Below are 23,204 nucleotides of genomic sequence, written 5' to 3' on the forward strand. Positions count from 1 at the left end.
TCAATGGCTGTGGTTATAAGGCACCTTCAGTCCCACTAAAGAGTCAATGAAGATTCCCCCCACCACTAAAATACAGTGGCCTGAAGCCCCAGTCCTGGTCCTGCCACTAATTTTCTGTTTGACTTGGGTAAGTACAGTCCCTCTGAGGGATTTATTTTCATCATTTCTAACAGGGTGATGAGGGAGAAGATTAGTCATTGCTAAGGTCAAGGTTAGCTCTGAAAGTTAAAAGGCAGTTTTGTGGCAAGAGCACAGACTTTGAACTATATAGACCCCATCTTCATATCCCCACCCACAGCTAAGTTACTGGTCCCTTATAGCAGGGAAAGAGCATGTTCAAGTCTGCAGAGTTCAATGCAGCAAAACCAGCACTCAAATCTCTGTGTAGGTCTGGGAGGACTCAGCTAAGCTCATGCCCCTTCCTGGTTGCTGCTGGTCCCAGGGCAATTATTAAGAGCCAGGTTACTGTTTTCTGTACTTTGTCAGCCTGGGTCCAAATTACTCACCTCCTCCCCAACCCCCAAGCAATTAGTAGTCCTTACCCTTCCTAGGAAACTCCAATAATAGAAAAAGGAAAGGGAGAGAGAGCAGAGAGATTTGGGAAGACACATGTGTTTAGGCTTTATGGTCCCAGTAGACTAGTTTTAAAGTTACTGGCCCTTGGTATTTGTCTTATCAACGTAATCACACCAGTGCAAAATGACATGGATATACAGAAAGTCACTGCAGTGTTGTTTGTAATAGAATAAGATTTTAAACCACTTCCACCAGTAGGGGGGACTGTTTAAGTAAATCACATTATATCCATACAGTGGAATGCTATGCAGTTGTAAAAAGAAATGAGGTAGCTCAGTATGTACCAATACTGAAAGGACTCCATGATAAATTAGGCATAGAAAGTGAGACACAAAACACTGCGTACATGAAGGCAAAATAATACCTGTATGTATGTTTGTGCATGTGTATAAAATATCTTTTGAATGATATGTTTTTACCTACTCAGAAAAAAATGTAGCATCATTTTCACTAATAGAGAAGAGGGACATGGATGATCATCTATAGTTCTTCCTTAGCACAGGAAGTAGCGGGAGGGATTTGCAGTTATAGTCTTTGCGGACCTGAGCCGTAGAAAGATCTGACTCTTCAGTGTAAGGGTGACCAACAGATCTTGGTTTTCCCATGACTCTCCTGGGTTTAGCACTGACAGTCCTGGGGAAACTGGGACAATTGGTCACCTTTGCATTCTTCTGCTGCAGCCCTTAGCAGCCAGGGTTGCTAGTGCCAAGGGGAAAGCTCCCATTAGTGGGATGAAAGAAACTGTGGCACAAGCCCCTGCCTCCACAGTCCAGAAGAGACTCACACTTATAGAATGGCAGGCAAATGTTCTGTGAGATATCCTCATCTAACAAGACAATTTCTTTGTCTTGTTAGAGGCTCAGAGAGGTTAAGTGATTTGCCCAAGGTCACACAGCTAGTAAATGCTGGAGCCAGTCTGTCTGACTCCTGCCATGTCAAAAGGACCCTGGGGAATGTAAAGCTTTCAGTGAAACAGCAGGTCTGGCCTTGTTTAAAGCCTAAAGCACCCAGAGTTGCATTTTAACCAAATCAAACATTGTTGCTCTGAATCAACTTTGGCAGGCCATTTTGGGAAATGGCTTTCTTCCCATCACCTCCGCCCCCAAAGCAAAGAGAAGAGATGTTCCAGATTTTTAGGCTGAAGGAGCCATGGGCAGGAACCTGGCTTCCCCAGCTGTGCTCATAGTAGGAGTCCAGTTCTCACTTGAAGAGTGATGAACTACTCATCCCTCAACTTGATCCACCTCCCTCCCAAGAGCAGCATGAGAAAGTAAAACAGAAGAGCAGCCAGCTAATAACAGGTAGTGGTACATGTCATGATGCTTGCCTACTCTTTGATGGGTTGGGGGTGGAATTCAATTTGGCTATGTAATAAGAGCTCCTTTTGCTAGGAAAGAGTAAAAAAGAAACCTAAAACCTCACCCATCAAAAACCCACTGAGCCACAGAAAAACAGACGTAGCAGATAGTCACAGCTTTGGGGATTTGGCAGGTGTTAATTATATATAGGAAATTGGGCTGCTTTATAGACCCTGTTGAGATATTTTATAGAAGATATTTAATAAATATGGGCAAGGGAAATGCTTACCCTCACTACTGGCAATTAATTTGTACATGCTGAGTTGTAGAGCATCAGGGACAGAGATCATTTGGGCCAGGATGCAAGAATTTCTGGAAATAATGGAGATTGGCTTATCAAAGAAGACCCGAAAGGAAACTGAAGCAGAGCTTTCCAAAGCTCTAGCTTCCTCTGCAAGGGCTGCTACAGTTTAGGCAAAGACATTTTGTGTGAACCTGAATTACCTACACTTTGGTAGGTCCTGCGTTCTTGGATCTGAATGAAGCTGATCCATCTCTGCAGTAATTGAACTCAACACCACACTCACTCCTACTACAAAACAGGCAACCTTGAAAGTTTAAGAGTAGACACTGCAGTGTTTCAGTTTTAATGTCAGATAGAACTGGCAGGAAGGAGTAGGAGGCTTGCCTGCAGTATGTTCTGGTTTAAGAAGCATCAGGTGTGTCACATGACATTTCAGCATGTACAAGGATCCTATGACCCTTCCTAACTCCTTCCTATCCACAGCATCAAAACATTGCCACAGAAGTGTGGCAGCTTGGACCAAAAGGATTACGGGTGTGCTCCATTTTATGAAATAGTTGTATGCCTGTAAATGTGGCCACCAAGAAAATTTCACATATAGAATCCTATTCCTCATTACCTTTCATAATAACATAAGAGATGCGTTCTTCTGACAAATATTTTCGCCCCAAGACACTGCAAAATCTCAGAAATGCAAAACAAACATTGACAATCTTATTTGAGAAGAAAAATTTCAAGCACCTCGATAATGTCTTAGAAATAAAAATATATTGACAAGCCAATTAAATTGAAGTTCAGGTTATCTTTCATAGGGCAGAATTGAGTTATATGCCTTCAATACTTACTTCAAAGAGCTGCTGAGAGGATTCAATAACAAAAGTAAAAGCACTTTTCAATTGAAAGTGCTGTATACATGTGAATTCTCATCACTTTTCTAGTCAATCCTGGACAGTCACTTAAAAAAAAAAAAACACAGGAGTTCTTTCCCACTATGGATTACCATTTGCCTCTTAGAGGGAAGCTTATTAACAGTTTTAGTACTGAATATTCAGAGCTGTTCATAGAACAGCTTTTAATCTTAGGTATCTATGGTCTTGTCTTTCAGGACAAAGTTTGGAGATTAGTGTGTTCACTCTGTGGTGTGCATACTAATTAATCAGTCACTCCTTGTTTTCTTGTCATGGGCAGAGTAGTGGAAAGAGCATAGAGCCCACCAGCATTTTGTAATTGTGGTTCCTCAAGCAAAGTAACAGAAAACATCCAAGCCTCAGATTTACCTTCTGGAAATTGGAGGTACCACTGCATGGTTGTGGTGGAAGGTAATGAGATGATGTTATCTGCAAGCAGCCAGGAACTGGGAAACACTGTGCAAATCCTCTCATGGGATACAAGGGCTCTTCTTCCAAAGCCTCCCTTTGCAGGGTGTGTGTATGCATGTTTGTGTGTCTTCCAATTTTTGTCTCACATCCGTGTTAGGTTTAGTGGCCTTAAGCAGGTAAACGTTTGTTTGCATGCACATATTTTATTGACTTGAGGCAACCCATTGATTGAGTGATTTTTAGCTTCTGCTTGTTAAAACTGGGGCTGCTTATTGAGTTTTAAATAAAAAGTGGTTTATTTAAAAACAGGGGGATTGGGTTAGTAGGTAAGTTTCTCCCAAAGGTGGACAGAGTTCAAAAGAAAAGAACTATAGGAACTTTACCTTTTTCCAACAGAGATTTTGATATTTGTAGTTCAGAGTTGATGATATAGAGTCTGTGTTTAGAACTTAAGAAACTCTTATATGGCTTTCTAACCTTCATACCTACTATACATAAATCACATCAACATTTATCTGCTCCCAACATGGTAGTATATATCTCATATGCAGGATCCTTACACACAGATTCTAAATTCATACACTGCAATCTCCTCTGACACTAAAAATACCCACCACTTAATTCACTTTGTCCTCTAGAGAAAGTGACAATAGTTATAGTTCAGAAATTGCAGACTGGTTGCTGTAGGTGGACTTTGGCCTGCATACATGTTTTGTTTGGCACTCAAAAATTTTTTTTTAGAAAAATGAGTTAGTTGCTAGTATTTCAATGTTACAAAACTTCACATAGATTTTAGCTCGTATTGCCAGCTTGTCTTGAAAAATGGAATGAGCTGGTAACACTGGTCAGCATTCAATCATAATAATCACCTAGAATTTAGTGGCAACTGATCTTGGTCTCTCCAGTTGCCCTACTAGGTCTTGATGAGCCTTTTGTTACCAACCAGCCTTCTATGGATAATGACTAGATAGCCCTGTACTTAAAACTGTGCATTCAAAGTGACCAGTTTAATATTATGGGACAGAGAGGGGATAATTGTGATTTGGCTGGTGTACCCAATGACAGGATATATGAGAAGATAGCCACTGTCTTGGTGGAACCCCTCATTTGAATCAGAAGGCAAACATTTAGAGCAATAAGCATGAAGCCTCCAAGGCTCTTTCAAATAATTCTCTGAGCTCACATAACTTTGTGTTTCTCTACATGAATTATCAGTCCCTCCTCCTCTACTCCCACTATCCTCATCTTTGAGGCAGGGAATGTGCCTGCAATTTCTTCAGCTACCCCAAAGGGCCCTGCCAAGGGTGGAGTCCATAGTAGAAGCTCAGAAAATATGAATGAAGCACTCCATTCAATGATACATGCACCACAAAGTCTTTTTTTTCCTTTTTCTTGACTATGACAAATGCTAGGTTCATGGAATGAGAAATGAAGGTTTTGATGACTTGCTGTGTCCTCAGATTAATAGATTAATTAATTGATTGGTTCACTGTGTCCTTGGGATGGATAACAGGATGTCATTAATTAGCAAGGCGCAGGTAAGAGAAGAAAAGAGAACATTTCTTTAGTACCAGGAAGGGGAATCAAAGAGTGATCATTACTAAGAGTTGATAGAAGGAAGCAGCTGGGGAGAAGAGGCTGAATTCTACTTATTTCAATATTTCAAATCACCGGGGTCTGAGCATTTCCTGAAGGGCAGAAAGCCCAGAGTTATGGACTCTTCTGGAGGAAAAAATCCCCCTCCTCATTTCTCATTACTACCTCATCCCATCATGCCACGCCTGAAAGGAACAGAAAGAGAAGAGAGCTAGGTATGGCAGCGGCAGTAAGAAGAATGTTGAAGTTAAGGGAGGCTTTAAAGAAGTAAAGGGAAGCTTTAAACTGAAAATGTAGGGAAGGGGAAAATATCCACCCAAAAACTGTAAAATAAGCTATTACAGGGGACACTGTATATGACAAAACTAAGAACAGTATGAGAAGCATTTAATAATCAACGGAGTAGAATAACTTGAGAAAGGAGCAGAAATAATGGCCATGGTTTCAATGGTTGGAGCAGTTAAAATTTTGAACTTTAGTCTTTAGCAGAAAGGGATAATATGACTGCTTAGGTATCATGAAGACTTAGTGTAGAAGAATATATGGCATAGAGGTGAGGAAGTTAGGATAGAGAAAATTAAATACCATCATGGAGAGTATGTACTATAGGCCACCAGACCAGAGAAAGACTGGTGTAATTGCAATGCTTAGAAGAGTTGTTTTCTCATTGATGACTCAGTTTCAAAAATTTAAATAAAATTTCTCACTCTCCCTGCCAGTTTTTCCCTTCCCACAAGATCTTACTGTTCACTTTGTCTTGACTCTTTCCCACCATTCTTTTGTAAGCATCTCAAGGGTATTACAATAACCTTGAAACTCCCATAAATTATCAAGAGGACTCAGATAAACTTTCCTCATGAACCGACTTTACAATTGACTTACAGAGGTTCTATTAGTACTATCTTATTGATTAGAGAATTGAACAGAGATTGTAATAGATGTGTGTACATTTGGGAGAACGGGAGTAGCAAAGGACTGCTTAGATCGGGGTCCCAAGCTCAAATGCCTGCTGGAGTCAGGCACCCCAATCTGAAGGGAGCATCTGCTACTCTGTTCCAGCAGATTGTTGCCATGTGAAAATAGAGGTTCACACTGTTACCAGATTTTCTGTTGTTGTTTTTTTAAGAAACAGGAAACTTGAATCTCTCTATGAAATCTTCTTTTAAATATTATCAACTAAGTAAAAACTGAAAAACACTAGGTAGGCCAAACAAAACACTTCCACAACCACTCAGTGGTGAATTCTAATTTAGATTATGGATGGAATTCATGGTAGAGCCTTGATTTGGTGACTTAAACTAAGTCTGGCTCTTTGTCCATTCAGTATGGGTTTAGTTCCAGCTTTGTGGATGTGAATATTTCTCCCAAATGGCAATCTTGTATGTTGGTTTGTATCCTATAAATGTAACTGAGAACTTACTCAAGGTAAAAATAGTAAATAGATTCTATGCTTGGTTAGAGTCAGTCAGTTCAATAAGTAAGTGAAAAAGTGACCAGACTATGAGATACATAAAGAAAATAATCAGAAGGTAGTTCCTTTTTGGTACTTGTTTTTCTTTCTCACCAGATAATAAATCCCTTGAAGGTCATAGTAAAGACTTTGGATTTGGTTCTGAAAACGTTACGAAGCTATTAGGGTCTCGTGAGCCAGGAAGGGATGTGATCCAACTTAATATTCTAAAAGGAACATTCTAAAACTGATAGGAATGGTCTAGAGCTACAACCTGGAGCTTTCCTGAATATCTGCTGTTGCTGAACTCAGCGTTTTCCCCTATTACTTATCCTCTCCTAGAAATGTTGTTTTTATATTTTTGTGTTCATGTCCCTCTTCCCCATCCCCTACCGCCAGTGGAGATGTTCTCCATGGTTCTTGGGCCAAATATCCTAAGGAATTTAGAGCCTATATCATCCTGAAGGTGTTTTCCAAGGGTAACCAATTCCTTTTCTGACTGAACTAACTTCCTTGTATTTTTGTCTGCCTCTCAGGCTATTTCTCACATATGTGACAGAGATAGAGCCTTCCAGATACCTGATATTCTTCACTGAGAGAACAAGTGATATGATCTTGGAAATTCATCTAATTATTCAACATTATGCTTTTATCTTTCAGAAAATACTGAAGGAAGGACCTCTGCTGAAGAACTGTAATTCCTTCAAGAGATGGAAGCTTAGATATTTTCTGGTTCGAGGACAAAGGCTCTGTTTTGCACACCATCCCGCAGTAAGAAAATATATGATATATAGAATATTTATTCTATAGAATATCTATATAATCTTGTCATTGGGTGAGTGGGTGGGGATGCCAGGAAATGTTTGTGAGGGGAAATAGGCCAATCGGTAAAGACATGTTGGCAAACATCAAGGTAGAAGTTGAGATCTTCTATTTTTCCTTTAACTTGTCCTTTTGGGCCAAATGAGGGACACTTTTCTCTCCCTTCCCTCTCCTCTTTCCCTTACCTTTTATAGATTCCTCAATTAGCTTCTACATCAGAACCAACTACACAATTTGTGGTGCCCAGTACAAAATGAAAATACAGGGTCCCTTATTTAAAAAGCAAGGAAAAAATGTCATTAAATATATTAAAATATAATGCAATGATTAGTCATGGCATCTTTTATTTGTTGTTTAATGTCATTCTAAGAAAAAATCTGTATATTATATTATATTCATCTGTATATTATACAATGCCAGTTTTAAAAGCAAATATAAAAGCATTTAGCTCATATGAAAACCCACCAAAATTACATAATTTGTATTTAGTAGCTCATACACACATATATATTTTGTTCTCACCAGTATACAACACCAGCTCAACTGTTTTTATTCCACATCTTGATACTTATACATTCTACTGACACCCTGACTGAAAAGAAAAGGAAATATGGGTTGCCCTATCTTTCCCTTTCCTTCAGTGTTATCATTTTCAGCATAAATTATTGGCTAACATATAATTAGAGAATATAAGGAATATAGGGAAGTAACATAAGAAAGAACACAATAGGGTGCCTTGCTTGTTCATATTTCTTAGAACACCATTGCCTTTTTCTCTGTTTGAGGCAAGTTCTAGTTCCTACAGAAAGTGTGGATTCTCAGGGCTATAAGCTCCCTTACTTACTCAGTCATAGATGTAACATGCTTACCTTGTACTTGCTTTGAGTCTTGTTGAAGTCCCACACGTCATGGGTCCACTGGAATTCTATGCTCATGGGCACCATGAATCTAAATGGAGTGACAAGACATGGGGCGGACATGCAGATTGTGCATATCTCCTCTGCTTATGTTCATGAGTGATTGTCCCATTGGACTTCATTTCCAAAACAGTTCAAAGATGAAATTATTAAAAATTTCAAGATTGTAACAGCAGAGCATTAAACCAAGTGCAGGGCCCTTCTGAACATAGGGCCTTGTATGAATGCACAGGCTACATACCAGTGAAGCCAGCCCTATCTGTATTCATAGTACTGCTTTTCTTGCTGTTGACTGGATGTTAGCTATTATAGCCAACGTATAAGGAGACACAGGCTTCAAACTGGATAGGACTAGCAACAAAGTCAAAGGCTGCCAGATGATAAAATAGGAGCTAATAACTCCTATCTGCTCCAGTAGGCCCTTAGCTAGACCATATCCCATTATCTTCTCTAGCATAAACCCTTAGTTTTGAATATTTCTGAACCACCTAAGCCTTCCTGTAAATCCACATAATAGTTTTAGGAAGAGTTGTGTTTTGTTTTAGTTTGGTTTGGTTTTTGTATGTCACACGATATATCAACAAAAATCATGATGCTAAATAAATCCTAGCACTCAAGTCAAACAAATGATTGGCTCATGACTGCCAAAAATGTCTATTAGTATGTGTGTGTGTGTGTGTGTGTGTGTGTGTGTGTGTGTGTGTGTGTGTTTACCTTTTAGTATCTCTTGACATTATTAACCAGATTTTTTTTTCCTTCTTCCTCTTATCTCTTTCCAGTTTGCACGCTTTGAAACAATTGATCTGTCTCAGGTCGCCTTGGCAGAAAGCAGCTGTAGAAATCTTTGCCATAGTTTTTGTGTAAGTAATATTGGAAATGACTGAATAGGTAGGGGTGTGAGCTAGCTGGGTAGAGGGGTTGCCATACCCATGTGTTGCCTCTTCAGAGTTCAGGTTTCCCAAGCCTCCTTTGATCCCAAAGTGTGTATGGAAATCCACTTAAAGTAGTAATGCAAATGAGTGCTGAAGATTATTCATGTAAACATTTTCTACCAGCCCACTGATAGAGAGGAAAAAGTGATGTTCCTTATTCTCTATTACCAGCCTGATATAAAGCTGAACGATTTCTGGGTGGTGGGGAGAATGAGTATTACAAAAAATCAATCCTCCTGGTGAAGTTGATTTAGAAGAGTTATCATTGGGAGGTTTTCAAAAGACTGCTAATATGCTGTAGAACATATTAAGATAATCAAGCTACATGACACTCTCTCCTTTGATGAAGTAGATAAGAACCTAAATCCAAAATGAAAGCTACCTTATGCTGAGATTACTGATGAAAGCACCTCAAAGAAAGCAGAAGATTTTCAAAGGATGCATTCAAGGGTTTGGCACTGCTGAAATGTCACATGTCTTTGCTTATTTAAGTGAATCCAGACCACAAAGCTCACTGAAAAATAGCAAGTCCATTGGCTCAAGAATTCTCCTACCCACCTCCTTCTAGAACTGTCTTCTCCCAGTCTCAGTGGGTTATGGAGACTAAGGTTCCTCTTCAGGAGGGTGATACTTAGCAGACTAAAGAGCTACAGGCCCAATACCCCACTTCTGTGGCTGGTCCGCATTCCATTCTCTTTCGAAAGGAAAGCAGTAGGATATAAGAGGGGAGACCCTACTATCATTTCTCTCTCTCATTACATCACACTGACCTAGGGTAAGGTTGAGAGTTCTGTTGACCGAGTCGCAAAAATCTCAGCCTTTGGGTGATGAGCATATAGGCTAATGTTTTTCATCTTTATTCTAGAGGAGAAATACCAAGGACTAAGACGCCCCTTAGCCTACTTAAAACATAGAGGCACCATTGATCAGCCCCACACAAGAATGGGTTTGGACCAAAGGTGTGGCTGTTATCATAATTCCCACTAGATTCTATTCCCATCTATCACAGAATCATGCTATGCTACATGCAGAAGGAGAAGGAAATTGTTTGCTGGTGTAGTGAGCTCTAGTTCCAAGATTTGGGGGGCTGGTAGTAAAGGCAAGTAGGGCCATTGAAGCAGTCACTGATGCTATAGCCATCTGTGTCCCTCCTGCCTTCTGGGAAAAGACCAAGTCCTGACCATGGCCTACCTCTGCTAGACCCTCAACATGGCTTTCTCATTATTCCTGCCAGGGTTCATACACCAACCAGGATTAAGAGACACAATGGTAAAGTTCTCTTCAGGTTGTCCTTGACTATAAGCAAGAAAGAAACTGGATTTTTAGACTCTTCACTATTTTAACTCTCCCCTCAAACAGAAAGAGGCAGACCCCGCTGAAGCATATACCCTTTTACCATTTTTAACTAGACAAAGCAGCAGTAAGTGAGTAGGAATTTCAGGCAACCTCACTGTAGTAATAGATGGTACATGGCTTAGTGTTTAAGAACATGTATTCTGGAGTCAAAGAATCTAGATTTTAATCCTGGCTCAGCTTTCTACCTGCTAGGTGGCCCTAGGGCAGGTCATTAAACCCCCTTTGCCTTGGCTTTCCTTAATATGAAATGAGAAAAATAATAATGCCCATCTCATGGGGTCATGATGAAGATTGAAATAATATACATAAAGTGGAATAGAGCAGTGCCTGGCACATGGTAAATGCCACTAAAATGTTATTTATTACTATTATCATTATTATTTTGGGTAGGTATTTGAGAATTTCTGTCTTACATTTAAGTGGCTCTGGGAATTTCTGCCTTACACTTAAGAAGTAGCTTGGTAGACCTGTCTAGTCTTTGGAGAGTTCACGGGCTATATTTGGGGGCAAAGTTGTGGAATGTGAACCAGCTAATAATGTGACTTTTTGTTTAGGTGATCACACCACAACGAAAAGTTACCCTGGCTGCACCCAACCGGAAAGACATGGAAGAATGGATTAATGTCATAAAAACTGTCCAACAGGGAGAAATTCGTAAGGTAAGGGAAATAGTAGAGAATTCACACAACTTTCAGAAGTAAACATTTAATTGATTGCATTAGTTAAGCCACATTTCAAACAGAGAAATAATAAGATGGAAGTAGAGACCATGTGATCAGGAATTACAGATGGATATCATTAGGAAACCTGTTTAGAACTATTTATAAAAAAAAAAGTAATTCACTCAGACTTGACCTTGGTAAGTATGTGGTTTGGATAATTCTGTACAATCCACTTGATATGTAGATGTCACTGTATGCCCAATGGATGAGACACTCAAGATGTATGTGAGCAGCTAACTTAGATGTTCTTATGTTAGCAAATCTGCAATCAGCAGTTTTGACCTGGGTCTGCTAAGTGACTATAGTAACAGCTAACGAAACTGAGGCTCACAAAGGAGAAAGAAACAAAGATGAAACAACTACTCAGTAGCAATGAAATAACCACTCAGTAGCAAAGGCAGGATTTGGACCCAGGCTATGTGACTCTAAATGACACTATGTCATTTTGCCTTTCTGTTCACTGTGCACCACAAAAGAAATGTAGAAGGAAGAGCAAGGAGCAGTCCTCTCCAAAGCTTAGCAGAGTTCTTCTTCTTAGTAATAACAAACCCCAAGCCACTGGTCCCTGCAACAAATGGTACACCATTCAAACTCTGGGCTATGCCCTCAATCAACTCTTCTAAAGACCCACCATATTAGAAGTTACGTAAGCTTCAAGAGGGGAAGGATTTTTGTCATTTGATTTCTTATATCAGTGTCTGGCACATAGTAGAGGTGCAATAAATATTTGTTGAATGAATAAATGAATCTGAGGGTAATCATGGAGCCAGGGTTTAGAAAGAGAATGATACATGGTTCATCCTAAAGCAAAGTTCTGCTGTGCAGGTCTTGGAGATAAAGGGGAAGATGAATCTACCCTTAAAAAGAAGCTGATATTTTAAATAACTAGCAAAGGGTAGAGGATTATTATAGGCATTTGGGATAGAGGAGTGGTAATGATGGGTTTTATAAGCAAAAACAATGCCATGGAAAAAACCATGTGTTCTCATTTCTCTAGGACTTCTCAGGCTTTTGACCACTTATTTTCATAGCTATATACTCTGCTACTCATGGACTATGAATACATGACAGGCTGACCGAACTGAGGCTTAGGTATCTTTCCACATATCAGTAAGGCCTCTCCCAGGCCTACATTGTCTATGCATAAATGAGAGATTCTTGCTTAGAATCTGATGATGGTCTTTACATGAAGTGCTCTCATCATTTTAATCCTTTGTTGTTTTCTTCTTCCTTTCCTAATAGAGAAACTCATCCCATTCCTCCCCTCCACTCCCATTAAGCCCGCTATGGCACAGCATTAGTGGTAGCTACAAGAAGTTGTGATTTCCATGCTCCTCTTCCATTATCATCCCTATGGGCCAATTCCATTCCTTCCCTTGGTTTATCTCTATCCAAGCTGGAGCACTTCTCATGAAAGACACACTTTCAATTTGGCATAAAATTTTACATAGGATATTTTTAATTTCAATTATTAGTTTAGAAATGCAAAAGCTTCCAGAGAAAACCATCAGAGCATTGATGTGCCATTCCCGATTCAACTGAATTAAACATCAAGAATTGACTACCTAGCATAAACTAGAAAGGAAAAAAATGATCTGCCTGTTTACTCTCTTAGAAGAATCATGTTTCAGGTTGCAATCATAACCTCTGTGAAGCTGCTCCAGGGACCTAAATCTATTAAGGAACACTTTTAGCTGATCTTAAAATGTCTCAGCATGAGCATCTTAGCAATTCATCTTGCATGAGTCTTAAAGAGTCAAATATGCTTTCTCTCATATGTACCTAATCTCTAATGGTCTCTTCTATTCTCTGTCACCACCAATGCCTGATATAGGGTGAAGGAAGATTAATTATGGACTTAGTGGTTTATTAAAGTCACTATAAAGTAATTGGATAACCTACTAGAAAATAGGCAGTACACATTAAGGAATAAGCCCTTATTAGGCCCCCAGTTCTCTTCCATAGAGAGTTGAAAAGAAGGTGTGGCTTTGGCTCCTGACCCCAGTGAGCTTTTTAGGTAGTTTTGGGAAGACAAGGTATACACAAAGAAACAGTTAAATGACAGTATTTGAGATAAATAATAGTTTTCAGACATGTTACAAAACAGTGCATGATTGATTGCCAGATAAATGAAACAGACAGTAAAGTGGTATAAGAGTTCAGGAGAGAAAAGTATGGAATGGAGTTCTCTGGGAAGAGTTAATAGAGGATAGGTTTGAGACTGACCTTGAAAGATGAATAGGATTTTATTGGTGACAGGGAATTTATTAGGACAGGTAGGGGGAAGTCCTAAACAAGGGAGTTAATGTAAGTAAAAGCTGAGTAACAGAAAAAGAGAAACTTTTGTAATACAGTAAAAGAGGAACTCCATTTGACCAGAAGAGTTTGGGAAAGTTAGTTTAAGAAATGTCTGGAGAGGTTGCCTGAGCCTGATGGTAGAGGACTATCGATGCCAGGATAAAGAGTGGTGAAGAATTGCAATATATCAAAGTTCAGTTTAAAGATGGATTGGAAAAGAAAGAGAGTTTATCAAAGGGATACTTTAGAAATAGAAGATGGATTAGATGAGGGAAAAACTGGAGGCCAGAAGATCATAGAGGAAGCTAGAGATTAATTCAGACAAGACAAAGTTAAACTCCAAAATGAAGATAGAAAGGGCGGACAAATAGTGGATACTGAGATGGAGGTGGGGATAATCTAAATATTTGAAAGAAGCAAAGGAAAGAGAGGAGTTATAAACAGATAAAAGGTTTGAGCCTGGGAGACTTAAAGAAAGAATAGGAAGAAGAAAATTGGAAATAAAGAGCTGCTTAGAAGACTAGATTAAAAGGTTAGCTCTTTCTAATGAATTGTCATGAATCCTTTGACTATAGGAATAGGAATAGACCTTAAAAGTCATCTAGACTCCAGGTTCTAGATTCTAAAGCATCTTTAGATCAAGTCATGCAGCCTTTATTTAAATGCTTCCAAAGATGGGGAACTAAGTTTCTTACAAAAGAATCCCTTCTTGACAATGACTTCCCTTGTGGAGGAAAAGGAGAACAGGAGGACCAAGCAGCCCTCACCACCAAGGAGCCCAACCGCCCTTACCACCACTATGGAAACCCACAGCCTTGGCCAATGAGGTCCCCTGCAGTCTTTGCCAACACAGGCCTCAGCTGATGGAGCTCCACAGAGACTTTGCTGCTGTCCCATCCCTGAAGCAGGAATTGCTGCTGCACACCCTAGAGCCAGAGGTGCCTTATCCAACCCAAATAAGTACCCTCACACCCACCTATGGGTAAAAGTCTTTATCCAAAAATGAGTCTGTAGAGAGACTGCTCCATCACATGTGAAGACATCAACACAAGAGTACCAAAAACATTTAAAAATCAAGAAAACAGAACACCATCAAAGAATTAACAATAATTTTCCAGTAATTGACATCAAAGAAATAGAGACCTACTAACCTCCTGAAAGAGAATTCAAAATAATTATTTTAAGGAAGTTCAGTGAGCTACAAGAGAGCACAGATGCACCATTCAGTAAAACCAGGAAAACAGTACATGAACAAAATCAGAAGCTCAACAAAAAGAGAGAAATCATTTAAAAAGAGCCAAACAAATTCTGGTGCTGAAGAATACAATAAATGGAATGAAAAATGCAGCAGGGAGTTTTAACAGAAGACTTGATCAAGCAGCAGAAAGAATCTACAAATAGGTTATTTTAAATCAGTCAGAGAAGAAAAAAGAATGAAAAAGCATAGAGAAAAGCAAACAAATGTATGCATCATGGAAGTCCAAGAAGAAGGGAAAGGGGCAGAAAGCTATTTAAAGAAATAATGGTTGAAAACTCCCCAAATCTTGGGAGGAAGATGGAAATCCAGATTCATGAAGCTCAAAAATCTTCAAATAAGATCAACCCAAAGACAACACCAAGACATAATCAAATTGTTAAAAGTCAAGAACAAAGAAAATTTTGAAAGCAGCAAAAGTAACCCATCACATATAAGGAACCCTAATAGGACTCTAAACAGTTTTCTCAACAGATACCTTGCCCATCAAGAAAGAGTGAGATGATGTAATCAAAGTACTGAAAGAAAAAAAAACACATACAGGAATACTGTGCCTGGTAAAATTATCCTTTAAAATGAAGGAGAGGGGGGCGCCTGGGTGGCTCAGTCATTAAGCGTCTGCCTTCGGCTCAGGTCATGATCCCAGGGTTCTGGGATCGAGCCCCGCATCAGGCTCCCTGCTCAGCGGGAAGCCTGCCTCTCTCTCTCCCACTGCCCCTGCTTGTGTTCCCTCTCTCGCTGTCTCTCTCTCTCTCTCTCTGTCAAAAAATAAATAAAATCTTTTTAAAAAATTAAAAAAATAAAATAAAATGACATGAAAGAGAGGGGCACCTAGGTGGCACAGTCGGTTAAGCGTCCAACTCTTGGTTTCGGCTCAGGTCATGATCTCAGCGTCCTGGGATTGAACCCTGTGTTAGGCTCCATGCTTCGCATGGAGTCTGCTTGGGATCTTCTCTCCCTTTCCCTCTGCCCCTTCCCCCAGTTCTCTCTCTCTCTCTCTCTCTCAAATAAATAAATAAATCTTTTTAAAAATAAAATAACACGAGGGGTGCCTGGGTGGCTCAGACGATTAAGCGTCTGCCCTTGGCTCAGGTCATGATCCCGGGGTCCTGGGATCGAGCCCCACATTAGGCTCCCTGCTGAGCAAGGAGCCTGCTTGTCCCTCTCTCTCTGCCTGCTGCTTCCCCTGCCTGTACACTCTCTCTGTGTCAAAAAGAAATAAAATCTTTTAAAAAAATAAAATAAAATAAAACAAAGGAGAGATAAAGTCTTTCCCAAACAAACAAAAACTGAAGGAGTTTGTCACCACTAGACCTGCCTTACAAGAAATGTTTAGAAGAGTTCTTCAAAATTAAATAAAAACACACTAAACGTTATGAAAGCATAAATCTCACAAGTAAATGTAAATATATAAATGTATAAGGATTAATAGAACACTGATAATTTATGCATTAATTTTTGTATTGGATAAATTACTTATAACCCTAAAATAAAAGTTAGTAGGTAAAACTTTGTTAATGGATACACAATATAAAAATAAGCAAACTCTGCCTACAAGAACACAAAGTGTATGTTTTGGGGGGAGTACCAGTGTAATGTTTTTGTATGTTAATGAAGTTAAATTGTTAACAACTCAAAATAGAAGGTTACAACTTGAGATATTTTATACAAGCCTTGAGCTATCCCCCAAATAAACAACTATAATAGATACACAAAAGAAAAAGAGAAGAAAGCCAAAACAAATCACTACAAAAAATAATCCTTAATAATAAAGGAAGACAACAAGAGAAGACAAGGTCAAAACAACCGAAAGACATACAGAAAACAAATACCCCTAATAGTGAATTTTCACTTGTCAATAATTACTTTAAATATAAATGGATTAACTTCATCAATCAAAAGACATGGAGTATAATACTCTAACTCCATCCATGTCATTGCAAATGGCAAGATTTCATTCTTTTTTATGGCTGAGTAATACTCCATTGTGGGTGTGTGTGTGTGTGTGTGTGTGTGTGTGTGTGTGTGTGTGTGTGTGTATACACCATTTCTTCTTTACCCATTCATCAGTCAGTGGACACTGGCTGTTTCCATATCTTGGCTATTGTAGGTCATGCTGCTATAAACATTGGGGTGCCCCTTTGAATTAGTATTTTTGTATTTTTTGGGTAAATACCTAGTAGTACAATTGCTGGAATAGGGTAGTTCTATTTTTAACTTTTTGAGGAGTCTCTATACTGTTTTCCAGAGTGACTACACAAGTTTGCATTTCCACCAACAGTGCAAGAGGATTCCCCATAAGTCAGTCAGAGAGACAAACAGCTTATGATTTCACTCATATGTGGAATTTAAGAAACAAAATAAGTGAGCATTGGGGGGAAAAAAAGAGAGAGAGGCAAATCAGAAACAGACTCTTAACTACAGAGAACAAACTGATGGTTACCAGTGGGGAAGTGGGTGAGGGGATGGGTTAAATAGGTGGTAGGTATTAAGGAGTGCACTTGTGATGAGCCCCGAGTATTGTATGGAAGTGTTGAATCACTACATTGTACACCTGAAATTAATATTACACTGGAATATAACTAACTGGAATTTAAATAAATCACTACATTGTACACCTGAAATTAATATTACACTGGAATATAACTAACTGGAATTTAAATAAAAACTTTTAAAAAAGACATGAATTGGCTGAATGCATAAGGAATAAGATCCAGAAATATGTTGTCTACAAGAGACTCACTTTGGATGGGCATTAAGGAGGGCACATGATATGATGAGCACTGGGTGTTATACACAACTAATGGATCATTGAACACTACATCAAAAACTAATGATGTACTATATGTTGTCTAATGAATTTAAATTAAAAAAAATAAAGAAATCATGGGCCAAAAGTGAAGGGATGAAAACAGATATTTCCTGCAATTGGTAATCAAAAGAAAGCAGGGGTGGCTATACTTATATCAGACAAAATAGATTTTAAGACTAAAACTGTTTTTAGAGACAAAGAAGGGCATTATATAATGGTAAAAGAGTCAGTTCAACAGGAAAATATAACAATTATAAAAATATATGTACCCAACACCAGAGTACCTAAATATATAAAGCAAATAATGACAGATCTGAAAGCAGAAACTGACATCAATACAATAATTGTAGGGAACTACAATCTACAATAATGTATAGAACATGCAGACAGAAAATCAATAAACAGTTGACTTGAATAACACTATTGATCAAATGGACCTAACTGACATATACAGAAATTTCCACCCAACAGCAGCAGAAGACACATTTTTTTCAAGAGTGCATGGAACATAGCAGAGATAATATATTATGCCACAAAACAAGTCTTAACAAATTTAAGAAAATAGAAATCATTCCAAGTATCTCTTCTGACCACAATGGAATTAAATAGAAATAAATAACACAAAGAAAATGGGGAAATTCATGAATACATGGAAACTAAACAGTACACTTAAAAAAAATGTTTTTATTTATTCAAGTACTTTCTGTACCCAACATGGGGCTCAAACTCACAACCTCAAGTCAAGCGTCACATGCTCTTCTGACTGAGGCAGCCAGGTGCCCCTAAACAGTGTCCTTTTGAACAAACATGGGGTCAAAGAGGAAATCCAAAAGGAATTTTAAAGTATCTTAAGAAAAACAAAAATGAAAATATAATATACCAAAACTTAGGCATGTAGCAAAAGCAGTTATAGGAGGGAAGTTTATAGCAATAAGTGCCTCCACTAGAAAAGAAAGACCTCAAATAAGCAACCTAACTTTACACCTCAAGGAACTAGAAAAAACAACAAACTAAGCCCAAATTTAGCAGAAGCAAAGAAATAATAAAGATTAGACAACAAAATCAAACATAAAAATTATAAAAAGCCAACAAAACAAAGAGGCGCTCTTTTTGAAAAGATGAACAAAATTGACAAATCCTTAGCTAGACTAACTAAGAAAAAAAGAGAGAAGATTCAAATAAATAAAGTCAGAAATAAAAGAATAGACATTACAACAGATGCCTCAGAAATAAAAAGGATCACAAGAAACTATTATAAACAAATGAGATAACCTAAAAGAAATAGGTAAATTCCTAGAAACTTACAAACTACTAAAACTGAATCAGGAAGAAATAGAAAACCTGAATAGACCAATAACAAATAAGGAGATTGAATCAGTAATCACCAATCTCCCAACAAAGAAAAGCCCAGGAACAAAAAAAGAAAAGCCCAGGACCTGATGGCTTCATGGGTGAATTCTACCATTCAAAGAAAAATTAATACCAATCCTTTCTAAATTCTTCCAAAGTTTAGATACTAAACCAGATACTGACACCAAAACCAGGTAAAGACACTACAAGAAAAGAAACCCACAGGCCAGTATCCCTGATGAACATGAATGCAAAAATCCCTAGGAAAATACTAGCAAGCTGAATTCAGTAGTACATTAAAAAGATCATACTTTATAACCAAGAGGGATTTATCCCAGAAATGCAAGAGTGGTTCAACATAGATAAATTGAGCATTCTGATACAATATATTAACAAGGTGAAATAAAAAACAAACCACATGATCATCTGAATAGATGCAGAAAAAGGATTTGATAAACTTCAACACCTATTCACCAAAATTTTTAACAAAATAGGAATAGAAGAATCTTGCCTTAAGACAATAAAGGCCATAATGAAAAGCCCATAGCTAATAACATAATGATAAAAACTGAAAGTTTGCTTTCTAAGATCTGGTACAAGGCAAAGATGACTACTCTCACCACCTTTTTTCAACATAGTACTGGAAAACCAAGCCAATGTAATTAGTTAAGAAAAAGAGATAAAAAGCATCCAAATTAGAAAGAAAAAAGTAAAATGGTCTCTCTTTGCAGATGACACAATCATATACATAGGAAAACTGAAAGCTTCAACAAAATTTTTATTAGGTTTTTATTTTAATTCCAGTGTAGTTAAAATACAGTGTTATATTTCAGGTGTACAATATAGTGATTCAACACTTTCATACATCACCCAGTGCTCATTATGACAAGTGCCCTCCTTAATCCCTATCACCTACTTAACGCATTTCCCCACCTCCCCTCTGGTAAACATCAATTTGTCCTCTATAGTTAAGAGTCTGTTTCTTGGTCTCTCTCTCTCTTCCTTTGCTTCTTTGTTTTTCTTCTTAAATTCCACATGAGTGAAGTAATATGGTATTTGTCTTTCTCTGGCTGACTTATTCCACTCAGCATTATACTCTCTAGCTCCATCCCTGTTGTTGCAAATGGCAAGATTTCATTCTTTTTTATGGATGAATAATATTCCATTGTGTGTGTGTGTATCATATACATATATACATATATGTGTGTGTGTATCTATATTTATCACATTTTCTTTATCCATTTATCTATTGAAGGACATTTAGGTTGTTTCCATATCTTGGCTATTGTAAATAATGCTGAAATAAATATGGGAGGGCTGATATTTCTTTGAGATCTTGATTTCATTTCCTTTGGATATATACCCAGAAGTGGGATTGCTGGAACATAAGATTGTTCTATTTTAAAATTTTTGAAGAATATTCATACTGTTTTCCATAGTGGCTGCACCAATTTACATTCTCACCAACAGTGCACAAGGGTTCCCTTTTCTCCCTGTCCTCATCTGCATTTGCTATCTTTTGTCTTTTTGATAATAGCCACTCCGAGTTGAGATAATATATTACTGTGTTTTTTTTTAATTCCAGTATAGTCAACATACAGTGTTACATTAGTTTCACGTGTACAATATAGTGATTCAACAATTCCGTACATCACCTCATGCTCATCATGACACATGCAATTCCTAATGCCCATCATGGAGATGGATAAAATAGGTAAAATATCATTGTGGTTCTACACACATCTTCTTTATCCATTCATCTATCAATGGGCACTTGAAGCCATGACAAAATTGTTAGAACTAATAAATGAATTCTATGAAGTTGTAAGATGTGAAATCAACATACAACAATCAATCAGGTTCCTATACATAAACAATGAACTATTTGAAAAAGAAATTAAGAACAAAGCCATTCACAATAGCAACAAAAAGAATAAAATACTTGGGAATAAGTTTAACAAAAGAGGTGAAAGACCTGTACACTGAACATTATGAAACATTGATGAAGGAAATTAAAGAAGACATAGATAAATTGAGAGATCGCCCATGTTCATGGGTTGTAAAATTAACACCATCGAAATGTTCATACAAAGTGATCTACAGATTCAGTGCAATCCTGATCAAAATTCCAATGGCATTCCTTACAGAAATAGAAAAAAACAATTCTAAAATTCATATGGAACCACCAAAGATCTGAAATAGCCAAAGCAATCTGGGGCAAGAAAAACAGAGCTAGAAGCATCACATTTCCTAATATCAAAATATGTTACAAAGTTAGGGGTGCCTGGGTGGCTCAGTTGGTTAAGCATCTGCCTTCGGCTCAGGTCATGATCCCAGGGTCCTGGAGTTGAGCCCTGCGTCAGGATCCCTGCTCAGCAGGGAGTCTGCTTCTCCCTCTCGCTCTGCTCCTCCCCCTACTTGTGCGCTCTCTCTCTCTCTCAAATAAGTAAATAAAATCTTAAAAAACATTCTGAAGTTATAGTAATCAAAACAGTATTGTATTGGCATAAAAACAGACATATAGACCAATGGAAACAAATAGCACATAAATAAATCCATGCTTCTACAGTCATCTGATCTTTGACAAGTGTGCCAAGAACACAAAATAGGAGGATAGTCTCTTCAATAAATGGTGCTGGGGAAATTGGATATCTGTACGCAGAAAAATGAAATTGGACCCTTATCTCACACCATATACAAAAATCAACTCAAAATGAATTAAAGACTTAAACATATAAAACTACTAGAAGAAAACAAAGAAAAAGTTTCTTAACATTGGTTAGGGCAATGATTTCTTGGATATAACACAAAAACCACAAGCAAAAAAGTAAAAATAAATAAATGGGATTACATCAAACTAAAAAGCTTCTGCACAGTAAAGAAAATAATCAACAGTTAAAAGGTAACTTAAGGAATGGGAGAAAATATTTGCAAACCATATATTTGATAATATCCAAAATATATAAGTCATGCCTACAACTCAATACCAAAAAAACAAACTCTGATTTTAAAATGGGCAAAGGACCTGTATATACATTTTTCCAAAGACATAAAAATGGCTAACAAGTACATGGAAAGGTGTTCAACATCACTAATCATCACTAAGGTAAATCAAAACCACAATGATATTTTACCTATTTTATCCATCCCCATGATGGGCGTTAGGAATTTCATGTGTCACGATGAGCACCGGGTGATGTACGGAATTGTTGAATCACTATATTGTATACGTGAAACTAATATAACACTGTATGTTAACTATACTGGAATTAAAAAAAAACAGTAATATATCATCTCAACTCAGAGTAGCTATTATCAAAAAGACAAAAGATAGCAAATGCGGATGAGGACAGGGAGAAAAGGGAACCCTTGTGCACTGTTGGTGAGAATGTAAATTGGTGCAGCCACTATGGAAAACAGTATGAATATTCTTCAAAAATTTTAAAATAGAACTATCTTATGTTCCAGCATTCCCACTTCTGGGTATATATCCAAAGGAAATGAAATCAAGATCTCAAAGAGATATCAGCCCTCTCATATTTACTTCAGCATTATTTACAATAGCCAAGATAGGGAAACAACCTAAATGTCCCTCAATGGATAAATGGATAAAGAAAATGTGATACACACACACACACACGTATATATGTATATGATATATATATATACATACACGCACACATATATACACATACATACATACACATACACAATGAAATATTGTTCAGCCTTTATAAAGGAGGAAATTCAGGGGTACCTGGGTAGTACAGTCAGTTAAGCATTGGACTCTTGGTTTCAGCTCAAATTGTGATCTCAGGGTCGTAAGACCTTAAGACTCTCTCTCCTCTGCCCCTCCCCACTGCACTCTTTCTCTTGCTCGCTCTCTAAAATAAATAAATAAATCTTTAAAAAAAATAAAAAGGGAGGAAATTCTGCCAGTTGCAACAACATGGATCAACTTGGAGGACATTATGTTAAATTAAGTAAGCCAGAAACAGAAAGACAAATATTGCATGATCTCACTTAAATGTGGAATCTAAAATAGTCAAACTTGGGGTGCCTGGGTGGCTCAGTTGGCTAAGTGTCTGCCTTTGGCTCAGGTCATGATCCTGAGGTCCTGGTATCGAGTCCCACATCAGGCTCCCTGCTCACCGGGGATTCTGCTTCTCCCTCTCCTTCTGCCCCTCTCCTCAGCTC

At 37.9% G+C, this 23,204-nt stretch overlaps 1 protein-coding gene across 1 annotated transcript in view; it reads left to right on the forward strand.

The window, feature by feature from the left end:
• Nucleotides 1-23,204, forward strand: part of DGKK (diacylglycerol kinase kappa) — a 148,380-nt gene that overhangs the window by 43,285 nt on the left and 81,891 nt on the right. The window contains exons 2-4 of the mRNA XM_027608850.2: nt 7,204-7,314; nt 9,062-9,142; nt 11,125-11,229. Coding sequence (XP_027464651.2) covers nt 7,204-7,314; nt 9,062-9,142; nt 11,125-11,229 — 297 coding nt within the window. The remainder of the gene's footprint in view (nt 1-7,203; nt 7,315-9,061; nt 9,143-11,124; nt 11,230-23,204) is intronic.

Source organism: Zalophus californianus, chromosome X (genome assembly GCF_009762305.2).
Source record: "Zalophus californianus isolate mZalCal1 chromosome X, mZalCal1.pri.v2, whole genome shotgun sequence".
NCBI classification, from domain to species: domain Eukaryota; kingdom Metazoa; phylum Chordata; class Mammalia; order Carnivora; family Otariidae; genus Zalophus; species Zalophus californianus.